We start from the raw sequence: 16,552 nt of genomic DNA on the forward strand, positions 1-16,552 counted from the left end.
AGGCTTGGCGAAAATTTTGGCGGCATGGTTGCTAGATGGGAACATTATCTATAGTTTGGCACTCGACACGTATTTTAAGACGTAATGTGTTTTCATTATAATTTTTTTTCCAGTTGCAGAGATTGAACTGTTTTTCTTTTAGTTATGCATTGTTTTGGCATTAGTAATTAGTTTTGATCACAGTTTTCAGTCACTTTTATTTCATTCGGAACTGCTACTTTACCGTTGGCATGAACGTAATGGCGTAAACGTTTTGCGTTAACGCAAAAATGTACTAATCGTTATCTTAAATTGATTGTAGGTAAAAATCTTACCGTTTGCCGATTCTTTTTGGGCGCTTGCATCTTTAATTGCTTAGAGAGTTATTGAAATTGACTGAAGAAAATGCACAATACTATCTATCACTATATTAACAAAATATTTACAACTTAGAATAAGAAATTTACAAATCGGACTCCATAAAAGATCATTCTTCCGTGTTCCATCAATTCTATTTATTTTATTTCTCGCTCGCGTTGATCGTCTGCTACGATCAACGTCCGTTGTTGTTAGGATATCCACCAGTCACATGGTTTGGTTTATGAGCAGCAAAAGGGTTGCCATAGCTCGGTCTACTCTTATTATTAGTCTATGGAAGGTAACCTTCCACGAACATCTGGGGACAATCCATGCATGGCCCCACTAGATGGCGCTGGCACTTAACAAGCCTCGACAATCTTTGACTTTTCTGTGTTAAACTGATGCAGCTCATGCATCCACCAATCATTGTCGACGTTTCGATACAACTCATGCGTCCACTAATCAATGACAATGTTTCAAAGTTTGTTTATTTTTGTTTGGACGTCACCCATTTTGACTGCAAGAGTCAGCACAGGGTACCCCTGCATTCACCAATCAATTGCAAAGTAATAGAAAAAGAGGTGCCCTGTAGCGCCCTCTTTGTTGCCATAGGTTTTAGCAATTGCCACGGCCTGCAAATATTAAGTGGGGCCATGATCCATGTAATACGCCAACAAAGGGCTATTCGCAACTCCAGAGCTCGAATATGCTACCTTGCGGTGATTAACAATACTAAAGAAAAAGGTGAAACATTCCATTCCGCGGGTTCTCTTTGGGGTAAATTACAGGCTTCAGACAGTTTATGGTGTAATGTAATTTCAGAAGAATAGAAAAGAAAGCTTCCCACAAACACGATGAAAAATTTCTATCACTCACTGAGCGTCAAAGCAAGTTATAAATTACGGCATTTGTTTTTTTTTACCTTTTTCATCCGCCATTAGACAATGGCTGCAGCTCCCGTATAGTTCATTGGAGTTGCAAAGAAACTTGCACATGTGTTTCCTGGTCATCAAGAAATCTATTTATCACCACCATTTTAGTGATTTTTTTTTTTTTTTTTTTGTGATACAAGGAAAGCAATTCTGTTCACATTTGCAGCTGCATGTGCTTTTCATTCACACCCTTTATTCTGTGTTTATGTTCGAAAATAATTTATTTGTTTTCATTAAAATTATTTATTTTATTTATGTATTCTTTTATTATTTCTTGAGTTGTAGCAAAAGTATTTGTTGTTTTCGTAAAACGGTAAAACTGTGAAGGTAAAAAAAAATATATTTTAGGAAAGTTGAAGCTTTTTGTTTTGTTCTTTAAGTTCTACAAAGGGGGGGGGGGGTTCTGCTACTGTAGCATTTTTTGCAAAATGCAAAAATACTATCCAATAAAGGTCAAGATTTATGGTTGCCACTCGCCACGTGGCGACCTAGTTTGAAAAAATCGCAACCTAAAAAAAAACGTCCTCAGTCACCATCCCCCCCTCTCCCCGTTATTCCTAACAAAAAAATAGGATGAAGAGGAATTATGCAAACTCAGGGTGGAAGAAAATAAATCGCTTTGAAAGCATACTCCTGAGGATGAGGGGGGGGAGGTAATCAAGGAAGATCGTTGTTTGACGAGTCAAACATAGACGCCATATTTGGTCTCTCACAAGATGGAAGTAGGCAAGATTCTTCAGCGCTTAAGTTTGCAAAAAAAAATAGAATTTGATGTTTATTCAAATGCAAACTAATGAAAATAATGCAAATTGTGCTGTGAAGCATTTTATTAATTTATTTATTTAATTATTTAAAATAGATTTCTTGAGAAAGGAAAAATTTTGTATTTAAAATTTCATCTTATCCTTATTGCATTGAACGCTACTGTGCTAAAAACTATAACAGTGCAATTACATTGATTTTTAATGAGGATTTTTTATTTAATAATTATTTTTATGCTACAAATTCAAAAACCTAAATCTTAATTTTTAGCCCAGTCGCCATATTTGGTCACTTCCAGGATGGAAGTTGATAAGATTCTCTAAATGCCTAAGTTTCCAAAAGCAGAATTAAATGTATATTGCAATACAATGCAAACTATTGAACATTCCACAAAATGTGCCGTGTCGTTTTCCCCTGGATTATTAATTATTTTCTTGAAAAATTCAAAATTTTTTCCTTCAAATTTTATTTTCATATTATTTTATCCTTAATGCTTTGGACGTTAATGGGCTAAAAGCTGATTCTTATCTAAATTATAGTTTTTTTTTTGGGGGGGGGTTAATTATTTATATTTATTTTTATGCAACAACTTCAATAATCTGTTATCTTAAATTTCATTCGCACGATGGATGTAAACAAGACTATTAATTGCCTAAGTTTCCGAAAACAGAATTGGATGTTTATCTCAATGTAAACTACTAAAAATAACGCAAAAAGTGCCAGAAATAATGGTTTTTTTTAAATTAGTTATTGTCTGAAAAAGTGAAATTTTATCAGCAAAATTGTATTTGATCCTAACTGCTTCAGAAGCTTTGTGATAAACTAAAACTATTTCATCTAAAATGCAGTTTCTTACGGACTTCTCATGGATTTTTTTATCTTTATTTTGAAAAAAAGAAAAAATAAACAAAAACCTATCTTAACTTAAATTTATCTTAGTGAGCATTACGTCCCCTCAGTACTGCATGTATTGGGGGGAGTGGACTAGTTCACTTTTAAAAATAAAACTTATGTTTTCTCAACAGTAAGTGCAATTTTAATTTTTTCTTTGAAATAAAAATAGCTACTGCATATTTATTTCTCTGAAGATGCCACAGCTGAACTTTGAATTTAGTTCTCAACAATAGCTGAAACATATTGAGGCATTTGGAAAAATAGGTGAACTTCGACATCCAGTTTAACTCTTTTGCTAAAAATCTTTTGAACTTAGCTTAAACCCTGGTTCTAAATTCAACCATCTTTTACAAAGCATATGGATGCCTGAGTTTCCAAATCGATTAACTCCATTTTTTAAAAAAAATCCTCATTTCTGCTTTAACGGTGCTTAATCTATGCTTAGCATGTGAATTTATAGTGAAGTTTTGGTTCAGTACGTTTCTGACCATGTGATGGCCAAAAATGTAACACAAGGGCCAGCTCACTCCTATGGATAACACCATCATCTTCATCACTTTTCTCTACTTTTTGTTTTATAGAGTTAATCAATTTGGCAAGTGAGACATCCATATACAGTGGATGATCAAAAATCCGTACAAGTTGGGAGAAGTGGTTGTGCGGATTTTAGATTTTGCAGATTTCAGGTCATTAAGGAGGCCGTACCTTTATATTCAAAAAAATAAGAACAATAAATAAAAATAACATTCTTACAGTTATTTACATTATTCATTATACATATTTACAATTGATACTGGCTATTTACACTTTGAAAACATTTCTGAGATTGAGGATTGTATCAAATTTTTGTACTATTTAAGCTTAAGTTTCTTTTGAATATTGTACAGCATTAGGATTTCCCCTAAGTTCTGACTATAGAACACTCCAAAAAGCATAATATTATTTTTTCACCACAATATGTTTGAGAACATTATATTTTTCAGCCGAAAACTAGCACTTTGGAACCAGCCTAAGAAAACATGTATCGGAGAGGAGAGACTTAGAGCTTACATCTTTCAGTCATTGCATCCAATTGTAAAGTAACAAACTATTTTGCCAATGACTGTTTTTGCATTGGGATCATCTTTTTATTCAGTGATTGATAGCGTAATGTGAGGAAATTCGTTTGCGGCGGATTATTGGCGACAAAATAGCAGTTTTGCGTTTGCAAAAATTATTTTTCGGCAAAATTAATTTTTGGGAAAAATCAACGCAGATTTTGGATGTTGGCGTATTTCGGGTCGGTGGATTTGTGGCGCTCCTCTGTATGTATTACTCAGGGTTGGGTTTTTTGCCGACAAAAAGGTATTTTTGCCGGGACAGTGGAAAAAACCATGGCAAAAATGGAAAAAAAACGGCAAAAATGGAAAAAACGGCAAAAACCTAGTTGCAAATAAAGTTGCATTATAATGTTAATCAAGAAATAGTGTCAATATAATATAAATAATGCACTTTAATATTTTAGGTATGTCTCTCCATGTTACTTCTCACTTATAAGGTGAAAAATAAATAAAAAACAAATGTTGGGATTGCAAAACTTAAGATTTTAAATGTTTGCTAAAACATTTTTTTCAGAATGAGCCAATTCCTTCAATGCTAAAACAAAGACTGTTTACTTAAGCTTAGTAAATTAATAAAAAGATTGAAATTTTTTCCTCACTAAAGCAATAATGCATTTTTTTCTCACTTACTGGGAAAATGGATAGCCAAGAGAAGAATTTAAAAAGAAGAAAAAAAAAGCTGATCAATATGTGCATTCTATATTCACTCTACTTTTTAGTAATACTAGCTCACTCTACAGAAAATGGCAAAGCCTTTTATCGAAATCTTTTCATGCTTTTTCTTTTATATAAAAGAAAAAAAAACTGTCCGTAAGTTGTTAACACAAAATCTATTTTTGCCACTTTGGCAAAAACTGGCAAAAACCTATTTTTGCCGGGCGGTAAAAACCGTGGTTTTTTCCGCCCCCGGCAAAAACTTGCCAACCCTGGTATTACTAAATGTCTTTTAATGGCAGTTCTGAGTTTGTTTAATGACATAACTTTCATGAATTTTCCGACATCCATTATTCCTCTGTTGCAGGTAGAACTGGTACTGACAGTGGAGAGGATCCTCCCCACAGTGGTCCTCAGAAAGTGCATCTCCAAGTGCCGTACCATTTACCCCAACGCTTTTCAGACTTTCCCCTGGTACCAAAAACTCTTCAAGTACCAGTGCAGCTTCCCTCCGAGACCCTCGAAGGTAATCCAATTGCATTCTTTTGCTCTAAGCCAGGGGCCAATCCAGGATATTTCTCTCGCTACCTATTTTTGTGAAAGTATTGCATCATTCTATTTTTGTGAAAGTTTTTTTTTATCAGCATTGTTTTTGTGAACTTTTAGAGGCATCCTAATTTTTGTAAAAGAGAAGTAGAACAAGTGAAATTTTAGTTTGAAAAGTGTAAATGTCATCTAGTATTATTTTTAACAGGTCTTGTTTTTGGGGGAGGGGGCGGGGAGCTAAAAACCTAAGAAGTACCAAAAATACCATCGTCATTTCAGCTTAATGGGCTATGTGCTGTGTACAATATTGGAAATTATGAGAAAAACGGTTCCCCAAAACAGGTTAAAAAGATTGCGATAATATTTCATAAATACACTTTGGCGAGAAACAGCCAAAAATTAGTTAAAATACCACAAAAAGGTTGCTATTTAAGCGATTGTTCATATAAACCTGCTTAGAATTTTATGTTATAAGTAAATTTTGTTTTAAACAGAGATACAAATTTTATATTTTAAAATGCGAATTTTTGTGAAATTTTTGATGTTTTCGTGAAGCTACCTGATTTTATTACTTGATTTTTGTGAAAGTACCTATTTCAAAACAAGATTTTTGTGAAGGTACCGAAAAACGGTAGCAAAACCAGCCTATATTGGGCCCTGTAAGCTTTCATGCCCAATGCAGCAGGATAGTTTTGAATTTTTAACTTGATCATTTTAATATCGATATACCACCTCGTTAAGTCGTCACTCAAGGAATCAAAAACTTTTGACCACTTATGTGGAGTGACTACTTATGTAGAGTAGAAAAAAAGCCTTACAAATATTAAATGAATACTGCCGTGCTAAGCACAGATGTGGTATCTGCGGTAGAGCTCAAAATGAGAAATCGACGATTAAAGTTTTACAACTCATTTCTTTGATTTATGACTTAATTAAATGCTCAACTTGCGGTAGTTGTTTCCTAAGTAACTTATCTAAAAACCGTAAGAGAGTATTTTTTGTAAAAATCTTAATTTAAAATTAATAAATGTAGTTACGACAAATTTTCTTTTCAAAACCTTTTCATGTACTAAGCTATTTTCACCGTAAGTGACAATTACTAGGCATTTTTAGGGGTATTTGCAAAGATACGACAAAAATAACTTAGTAAAACGTGCTCAAGGTATCATTAAATAATACTGAAAACATCTGCTTTCTTTGGAGTTAGCTGTTTCGCTTTATTTTGTTAATGCAAATCTAACACAATCTACCTTCTGAAAGATACCATTTTCAAAACTCCGGACAGTTAAAACTGTAATCCATTACAATTTTCTGTTCTATATATTAAAAGAATGTGTTTTTTATAATGTTTTATTTTCTAGATTCATTTTTACCGAGCATGAAGATAATTTTGACAGCAGACGATACTTAAATAAAAATATTACTGGCCGTAGAATGAAATGCGTTTTTTTTGCATGAAAGAATTAGATATGAATATTTTACATGCATTTCATTTTTAGAATTTACATTTTAAATAAACATTTGAATAGAAAAAGCTGAATATTTACTTTAACAATTATGCAAAGTTGTATTAATTTTTATTATCAACCTGTATCAACTATTCAACGGTAAACTAATTTTTATTTCTGTGTTATAATAAACTGCTACATTATTAAATATGCTGCTTTACTAAGGTATAAAAGTCGTATATACAAAAAATACTAAGGAAAAAAGTGGTAGCTGAGCAGATACCACTTTAAAGGCTTAGTATTTGTCACTTACGTTCAAATTGCCTTAGCAAACTCCGCAAACTGTGCAGTTACGAATTTTTTTCTAAAGCTTTTTTTAATATTTCGCGTTTACAAATCGCCAAAAAACTTGAGATTTAGGTAAATTAAATTACTAACGACCACCTGGTGACAATAACTCAATTTTGATAAAATGTGCAGATACCACATCTGTGCTTAGCACGGCAGAATAGCAGTTGAATTCTGTGAGAAAAATAATAACTTATGTAATCAATGTCTAAAAATTAATGGAAATTTTAAAAAGGGGGAAAGATACTAATGATAGTTACTTTGTTTTATTTTCTCTTATTTATACATTACTTAATAACAACAACTTATTTTAATGTAGTTACGGTACATTAATACAATCTTTCAATGTTGACTGAGGAAGTTGTTACTTTCGGAAAAGAATGATCTCTTCAAACATACATCAAGCTTTAAATTCTGTGTTTGTAGTTCTTTGAACGGATGTCACATACTGACTAACTTTCTCCAGGTATTAGATTTTGTCTGTCTTGCTGGAAAGAGTTTGATTCATATTCTCGGCACTAGGCAGAGTCACAGCAAAGAAGAATGCTTTGAACGACCAGAACCGAGGATCGAGATTTCAAGGGAAAATGACTATCAAACAGCCTTTCAACGAAGTCCGACACTATTTTCTAAGATCCGATAAGGAAGAGGAATTTTAGAAAACAATTTTTGAGTGACTAGTTAACCGGGTAAAATTAAATTTGGTGACCAGTAAAGGAGGATCATTTTACATTACCGTGAATGAGACTTTTTCGGGACCAAAGAAAAACGACCACTTAATCCGGTCGACTACTTATTGAGGTTTCACTGTATGTTGCAGTTTTTGAGCAAAGGGATGTAAGTGGACTTCTTAAAGTTTTGAGAAAAATGTATTTGGAGTTCAGATCCTGGGTAGACATTCGTTGAGTATCTTTTCTAAATTGGATTGTATGGCATCATCATCCAGGGATACCATACAAGGGCACCCATGTGCAAAAGTTAAAGGCAGGGTTCGTACGCTCCTTCAAAACTCCTCCAATACCCCTTCATTTATTAACATTTTTTGAAGGGCCCTTCAAACTCCTTCTTTTTGGTTTTAACTCCTTCAAAACTCCTACTTTTTTAGTTCATGACTACATAATCTTCCTCTATAACGGAAACTTAAAATACTTCGATTGACAACTAACTTCGTCACAAAGGTGATTTTAATGTAGTAATTTCGTGCATTTATTTTTTTCGATTTACAAATTGATCATAGTTAATTCATAAAAGTTGAAGGTGAAAATTTTATTAGCAGACTAAGACATTTCATAAGTGAAGTAAAACATGCTTAAATGGTGCTTGGCTATTTTTTTTCAAGTTTTAGGATTATTGTTTTTTCCCCCACCACACTCTCAGCAGCAAAAGTCAAGTTGTCTAATTATTATTAAAATATTTAAAACTACATAAGGAGGTGTACTACATTAACTGATTGCATTAAAAAAACAATTGTTTAGATAATTGCAGTTATGATATTGTAAAAAGGGTCATCCACAAGTGATGTCATGCTTTGAGGAGGAGACGGGCTCATGAAATTGTGACAAGGGGAAGAGAGAGGGTGACAAAAAGCGACATCACACAGTTATTGTAACAATGTGTTTGTGAAAAATATGACGTGCCAAGAGGAGAAGTTTAGGGTGAAGTTTGACACTTTGTGATAAAGGGTGCTTGCTGATGGTCAAATATATTGGAAAAAAAGTGTGACATCATTAATCATCTCAATTAGTACTCCTTCAAAATCTCATTTTACTCCTTCAAAACTCCTCCAAAACTCCTTCATTTTATTTCTGAAACTGAGTGCGAACTCTGAAAGGGGGGCTCAGATATTTTCCCCATGGTTTAGCACGATATTTTCCCCATGGAAACCGATGTCAGTACAGATTAGAGTTATTAAAATTTGACATTTTTTATAACTCATTCATTAATGGCTGGAGAAGAAATGTTTTTACATTTTTGCAAAGAGAAAAGTACTAAAAGCAAGGAAGTTCTATTTTCAAAGGGGGGGCTTGAGCCCCCCCCCCTTTGCCTCCCCCCCCATATGGGCGCCCTTGATGCTATACTTGCTTGCAACTTAAGTTGATTGTGACGTCACGACGTGCAGAAGAAAAACGAGTTAACAGATCACACTTACTAACGAATAAGAAGACATCTCCACCTGTCTATGAGCTGCTATTGGCTGCCACGTTTGACTCAAATGAATGGAATGCTTCACTGGTAAAATTGAAAATATTTAATGATTGACAGAAATTATGACTAAAAAAGGTTACGTATGCGTGGGTTCATTTAACTAATCTGATTTCTAAAGCGAAGAGCTTAATTTCACCTGAATATCGGACAAGGCGCTGGGAACTATTTCCTTCGCTTGGCCTCAGCTCATTTCTACATAGTCAAGTAAGCTTGCAGTCGAGTATAGTTCTATCTCCTACCTCAAAACAAAGGAGAGATCCTCCGGCCATTTTACATCCCTTTGCTTCTCACTGCCTCCTATGGAAGTCGAATCTTTCCTTTGCATATTCAGTTTTTCTTTTCTTTCCCTTTCCTGTTTGTTTTTTCATTTTTGAAATGAATTTCAGCTAGGATTTCATGTGAACAAATGGAGCCTTAGGAAAGCTATATTTATCATTTACAATTTTAAAAAAAATGTCTTTGAAAATTAGATTACTTTTTTTCATTATGTCATTTGGTACACTATACCAACAGTATAACATGCTGTAAAACTGACTTCTATAAAGTAATCACCTCTTGTAGAATTAAAATAAGCCATTAGGTTGCAAATTTTGCTCTTTTTTTTTCCCCTTTTAATTTAGTTTTTCTTTTGTAGAAAAGCGACAAATTTAGCACTTTTTTTTTTTTTTTTAATCTGGTTTCAATTCGGCCACTGTTGGTGATATTTAGAGAGTGAACTATTGAATCACATTAAAATTGCCAGCAATGGGGAAATGACATTAAATTGGAGTAAAAGGCAGTCATGTGATGCACATTTCTCATATTTCTTGGTTTGATAAAACGGATTGTTGGTCCCATAAAGGGAATATTTTTTGGCTGGTAATGTGGGATTTGTTTTGGTTTGAATAAGCAGCTCATCCAATTATTCGCGGATTCTACTGTACTTTCATACATACATCAAATACAGTCAAATCTTGATATCTCGAACCAGTGGCGTAGCGAGAAAAAATCCTTAGGGGGGGGGGGGTAATTTTTTCTGTAGGTTAAAGTATATATATATATATATATATATATATATATATATATATATATATATATATATGTGTGTGTATATATATGTATATATATATATATATATATATATATATATATATATATATATATATATATATATTATTCTTTATCAATTAAACAACAATTAACATTATAAACGAATCTTCAGGTTCGACTGAAAAATGATTTTTTGGGGCTCATGGGGGGGGTTCTGACCCCCCTATCCCCCCCCCATGGCTACGCCACTGTCTCGAACCTCCTTATCTCGAAACCCTTGATGTCTCGAAACAAAAATTTTCCCCAGCATTTTCCATAAAAACCCCTATGTATTTTCCATAGTTATCTCGAAATTTATTTTTCGAAACCCTTGATATGTCGAAATTTTTTGCACAGAAGCAAGTTTCAATTGTCGTTTTGCTTCGGCAATTTTTGTAGAAAACCAGTTCCAGGGATGATTGCTTAACGTCTTTCATCCCTTTTCTTGGAAATTTTGTGAATAGGGGATTGGGGCAAGATAATAGGGGAGTGTTGGCATGAAGAGGGTGCAGTGTTTTCCCCAGAATTTAGAATCTTTGTGCATTTCTCTCGAACATGTTGTCCACTTCGAGGAAAGGGGTTCGATTTTTCGTCCGTCAGTTTTCAAGCGAAAATGGAAAATGCGTTCCTCATTTTTATCATTCAGCTTTTTTAACTTCTACAAAATGGCTGCTGAGAACTTTTTGAATGCGACGTTACTGGTTGAAGATAAAATTAGAATTTTTAAACTTTTAGGTGAAAAAAACCAAGTTGAAATTTTTGTACATTTCAGAATCTCATCCTGCACTTTCGACAATTAAAAAATTTCAAATCTAGTGAAATATTGAAGACTAATTTGTTGATCGTAATTCGATGTGGTCCAGTAGTACATATATAAATGCATATAGCGTACGTGTGTGTAAATGTGAGAGTTAGTAGTGTAATTTTTAAAAAACCTTGTTGACTCGAAAACTCGATATCTCAAAATTTTTTCCCGTCCTGAGAGATTCCAGATATCAAGATTGTACTGTATATGGTTTTATGATTACTGTTTTTTTAATTCATATGTTTATTTTCTTTGATTTTAGACTTCTTTAGAGGAACTGGAGGAGAAGCAGTCGAAATTGTCAAAGCAGCTAAAAGAAATCCAGGAATCTATTATTCTTTTGCAGAAAGACATTAAAATGGTGCACTCTGCCATAGAAAACAGGCAGGCCAGCTAACACGTCGAATGGTTGTTCCGTTTCTCACTTATTTATTTTCTGGTGAATATTCCCACCTGAGTCACCGTATTCTGATCAATGAGGACATGGTAGTACTTGAGATTTGTAATCCAGAATAATGGGACTTTTTTTTTTATAGAAGCATTACTTAAATTAGTTATTGTCATATGTGTACAGGGGTGATTGTGTTACGGTATTGTACCGAATTTCCGGTATTTTCGGTATTTTTATGTCCGAAAATACCGGAACTATGTTTTTTTTGTTATGCTTTTATCTCCCTACCTCCGCATTTTTTTTAAAATTATATAATACTCATCAAATATACCTGCCAGAGCCTTAAGATGGACAACTATCCCTTAAGATGGACAAATAAATGTCAAGATAATTTGTATAACACCAGCTCAAAAGTAACTTTGTAACCCATTAAAAATTTAACCACACAATATTTTGACTCAGAACTATTTAATACTATGGCAAAGGTGCACTTAAGTAATAAGGGTCAAAGATTACCCCCCCCCCCCCCCCCGGTCTTGCTTTGAAATTTTCAGGTATTTTTTGATGAACTCACAATCACCCCTGTATGTGTATTCGCATCGTCAAAAAGTTGATCCTCATCAGGTCGACTAGAATTCATAAAGCTATGCATGATCAAATCAACGTATTTGAGTCAAATTGAACAAAAAAAATGATTCCATTCTAAATGCGTTGAAATTGAACAAAAAAAAATTTAATTCCTTTCTAAAAGGGGAGGAAAACGAGCTGATGTGTGCATCACATGACTTCCTTTTACTCCAATTTAATGTCATTTCCCCCATTACTGGCGATTTTAATGCGATTCAATAGTTTACTCGCTAAATATCACCAACAGTGGCCAAAATGAAACATATTTAAAAAAAAAAAAAAAAAAAGCCAAATTTGTCTCCAAGTTGGCGACAAAAAGACTGGCGATATATCGCTAAGTGTCTGCCGAATTATAACACCACTTGAGTTTACATCGAAATTAACAATGATTTCCCCCCAAAAAGGGGGCAAAACACCCCTTTAGAAACACCCGAATGCAACCAAAAGGGGAGGTGCACAACTAGATCCCACTAGGAGCCTACATACTAAATTTCAACTTTCTAGGACATTTCGTTCTTGAGTTATGTGACGCACATCTGCACATACATACATACATACAGACGCCACGAGAAAATTGGTTGTAATTAACTTGGGAATTGTCTTTACGGATAATTCGCGTGTCTATACGTTCCTAGGCACTTATCCAGGTCTGGTCGAGTCAAAAAAAAAACTCAATATTCATTCATGGGTGAGGAAAATGGAAATTAAGGTTGATTTTTGAGTGAAATTTTTTTCGCAAATACAATACTTCCTTTTTTGTAAAAGGAAGTAAAAAATGGTTAGTCAATTTTGGTTCAGTGTAGTAATTTTAAATTCTGACAAACTTGCATATTACCAGTAAAAGGACAACAAAATAAAGAGCAAAGTGAGAAATAAATAAATACCTTTATACAGAGAAGTAAATAGTAATCAACAACGTTTTAATGCATAAAACTAGCAGATTACTGCATACACGTGTTTCAGAGTTACAGGAAACCCTTTTTTCAATGCGAAATAGTGAGCTTCTGGATGTAAACACATCCGGCAAGAGGTTTTACAGTATGTCTTTCCATCCAAAAGCTCACTACTTTGCATTGAAAAAAGGGTTCCCTGATCTTACCATCAGCTTTTACCGGAAGTCTTTACCTCCATGAGCTCACTACTTTGAGTTTATAAAGGGTTCCCTGTAACTCCGAAACATGCGTGTGCAGTAATCTGCTAATTTTGTGCATTAAAATGTTGTTGGATTAAAAATGTTGAATAAAACGTTATTTACAGAGCAAAGTAATCAAAAAAAAATTTTTTTTGCATATTTTTACTTCCTTTTACAAAAAAGGAAATATTGTATTCCCGAAAAAATTTTCACTCAAAAATCGGCCTTAATTTCCATTTTGCTCACCCCCGAATGAATGTTGAGTTTTTTTTTTCGACCCAACCACACGTGGATATATGCCTAGGAACGTACAGACACCTGAAATATCCATTTTGACGACCCCCGAGTTAATTACAACGAGTTTTCTCGTGACGTCCGTATGTACGTATGTGTGTATGTATCTCGCATAACTCAAAAACGGTATGTCCTAGAAAGTTGAAATTTGGTACGTAGACTCCTAGTAGGGTCTAGTTGTGCACCTTCCCTTTTGGTTGCATTCGGATGTTCCTAAGGGGGTCTTTTGCCCCTTTTTGTGGGGAAATCATTGTTAATTTCGATGTATACTCAAGTGGTGTAATTATTTGTCAAACACTTGGCGATATATCGCCAAGCTTTTGACCGCCAAGTTTTGTCGCCAACTTGGCGACAAATTTTTTTTTTTAAATTTTCAATCGGGTTTTATTTCGGCCAATGTTGGTGATATTTAAAGAGTTAGCCACTGAATCACATTAAAATTGCCAATGATGGGGAAATAAATCTGTGTACTTTTTTTTTGCTTCGGTTTGCAAGAAACTAGGGGTGAAAATATTTAGTGTTTCCTTGCTTGCACCAAGGTGCTATTATCATTAAATTGGAGTAAAAGGAAGTCATGTGATGCGCACATCAGCTCGTTTTATATCTGTGGAATTTCTTTAACAATGCACTTGATGGAGTTTTGAGATATAAGCTATCGAAATGAAGGTTACAACTCAATTATCATTGATGGATGGGTTCCATGTAAATGCTCTTTGCAATTATGCTAGAAGACATAAAGTGCTCAGAATCGTTTCTCAGGGAAAATAAACAAGGGCGCTTATATAGGGGGCAAGGGAGGGCTCAAGCCTCCCCTTAGAAATGAGAACTTCCTTGCTTTTAGTGCTTTTTTTCCTTGCAAAATTAATACAAATACAAATACAAAAGTGACGACCAGCAACAGGCTCTGGGCCCAGCTAGACTGGTCCTAGTCCATTTACAATCCCCAGTGAAGATCAATGGCTCTCTTAAAACTATCTACTCCCTTGCTCATTACCACCTCTTCCGGTAAGCTGTTCCACTACCCTGCTAAAATAATTATTTTTCCTAATATCCATGTTAGCCCGAGATTTAAACAGCTTAAAACAATGACCCCTCGTCCTGTTTTCAGTGCTAAACTTTAGCCCCGTAACATCTTTCATTTTAATAAATTCAAACAACTGAATCATGTCCCCTCGGTCTCTTCTTTGCTCAAGACTGTACATTTTTAGCCTTCTAAGCCTGGAATCATAGTCTAAGTCCATTTATTAGCCTTGTAGCCCGCCTTTGAACCCTTTCCAATACATTAATGTCTTTCTTAAGATACGGAGACCAAAACTGAACAGCATACTCCAAATGAGGTCTTACCAAACTTCTATATAAGGGCAGAAGAACTTCTTTACGAAATTAATAATGTTTACTCGCTCTCGTGAAAATGCCCTGCTAGGGATTCGACCTCCATTTCTTGCTCCCATGATATTGCCGTGCTGGGATGTGCAATATTAACGCGACGAAACTATTAAAACCAATTCATTTATTTTGCCCGGAATACATTTTTATTTCTCTCTTTATACACTAGATGGCAGCACCAGTCCATTTTAAATGTAGTTGCGGATTTTAAATGTAATTGCAGAGATGAAGAAAGGAAATTTGGTACTTCTTACCAGATTGTGACGTTGGCCTCTGTATCACAAGCTTTGAAATTTACCACACAAGAAAAATTTACTTATCTTTACTTATATTACACAAAAGATTAATAAAATGCTTTTTTAATGTTTAAAAGACGTATTTCTTAAATTTTCGCTGCTTGCTTGGGCTTGCTTTTTATATAAAATTTTAATTTTTTTTTGAAATTTCAATCTAAAAAATATTGAAAATGAAAAATTGAATGCACATGTTGTACATACACCTATTTTTATATAATTTTCTTAAATAAAAAAATAGTCACTTTTATGACCGCTTTCTTGAAAATTATTCAATTGTTAAGGGGTTAATGAATAAGTTATTAAAAATATCAAATTTTAATATCTCTAATCTGTACTGAAATCGGTTTCTATGGGGAAAATATTCTGCTAAACTATGGGGGAAAGTTTTGAGCCCCCCCCCCTTTAAAAATTTTCCATATGGGCGCCCTTGAAAATAAACAATTTACAGTATACTCCCGATTATCCGTGCTAATCACCGGGGGTGTAGCACGGATAATTGAAAAACACGGATAATCCGAAAAATCATTTAAGGAATATGCAGGGTAACTATTTAAGGGGAAATTAGAAAAAACTATGTATATACTCACACAAACCAGGAACTTTTCTTCGAAATGTATTGCTCAAAAAAAATCGGTGATATATTTTTGTTTTCCTTGTTTGTTTAAATTGTTGCGTATGTCCGTACAAATTTTTCTTACTGCAATTATTTCTCCATAATCGTAACCTCTTTCACTCATGTAATCCAATAAATGTTCCACGGATTGTAGAGCAGTAGAATGTGCAATTGCATTTTCTTCATGTTCTTCGTTTTCGGTATCGTAACTTGCGTTTGATTCAGTAACAAGTTCAATGATATTTTCTTCAGTTAGACATTGAAATCCTGATTCACATTCCTCGCTTTTAAACCTCTTTTCTACATTTTCAGCATCAACGGATTCGAAACCTTCGATTTCTTTAACTTCCTCAATGATGATATCGATATCATCGATAACATCATCGAAGCTTTAGAAAAGTGTGATTCCGAAATGATGCACGGATAATCCGCACACGGATAATCGGGAGTATACCGTACTTCTTAAAAACAATTAAATATAGTTGTGCCAACAGTTTTTGTCTTCAGCTATTTCATGCACAACCAGTGCCGTTGTTGGAGAGAAGGCAGGACAACGCCATTCACCGAAATACAGTAGAACCTTGGTAAATGGCGAAATTCTAAAATCCGCAAATTGCTTGCTCCCAAGCCATCCAGATTTGAGAGTTAAGCAATAATATTTACAATAGGGGAAAAAAAAAGAATGTTTGGGAAGTAGGGTTAGCAAAAATGA

At 34.2% G+C, this 16,552-nt stretch overlaps 1 protein-coding gene across 1 annotated transcript in view; it reads right to left on the reverse strand.

Annotated features, from left to right (window-relative positions):
• The window catches only part of LOC129217802 (G-protein coupled receptor 52-like), a 29,705-nt gene extending 13,741 nt beyond the window's left edge, over positions 1 to 15,964 (reverse strand). Inside the window, exon 1 of the mRNA XM_054852143.1 lies at positions 15,926 to 15,964. Coding sequence (XP_054708118.1) covers positions 15,926 to 15,964 — 39 coding nt within the window. The remainder of the gene's footprint in view (positions 1 to 15,925) is intronic.
• Positions 15,965 to 16,552: the final 588 nt, after the last annotated feature.

This window comes from Uloborus diversus, chromosome 2, assembly GCF_026930045.1.
Source record: "Uloborus diversus isolate 005 chromosome 2, Udiv.v.3.1, whole genome shotgun sequence".
Classification (NCBI taxonomy): Eukaryota; Metazoa; Arthropoda; class Arachnida; order Araneae; family Uloboridae; genus Uloborus; species Uloborus diversus.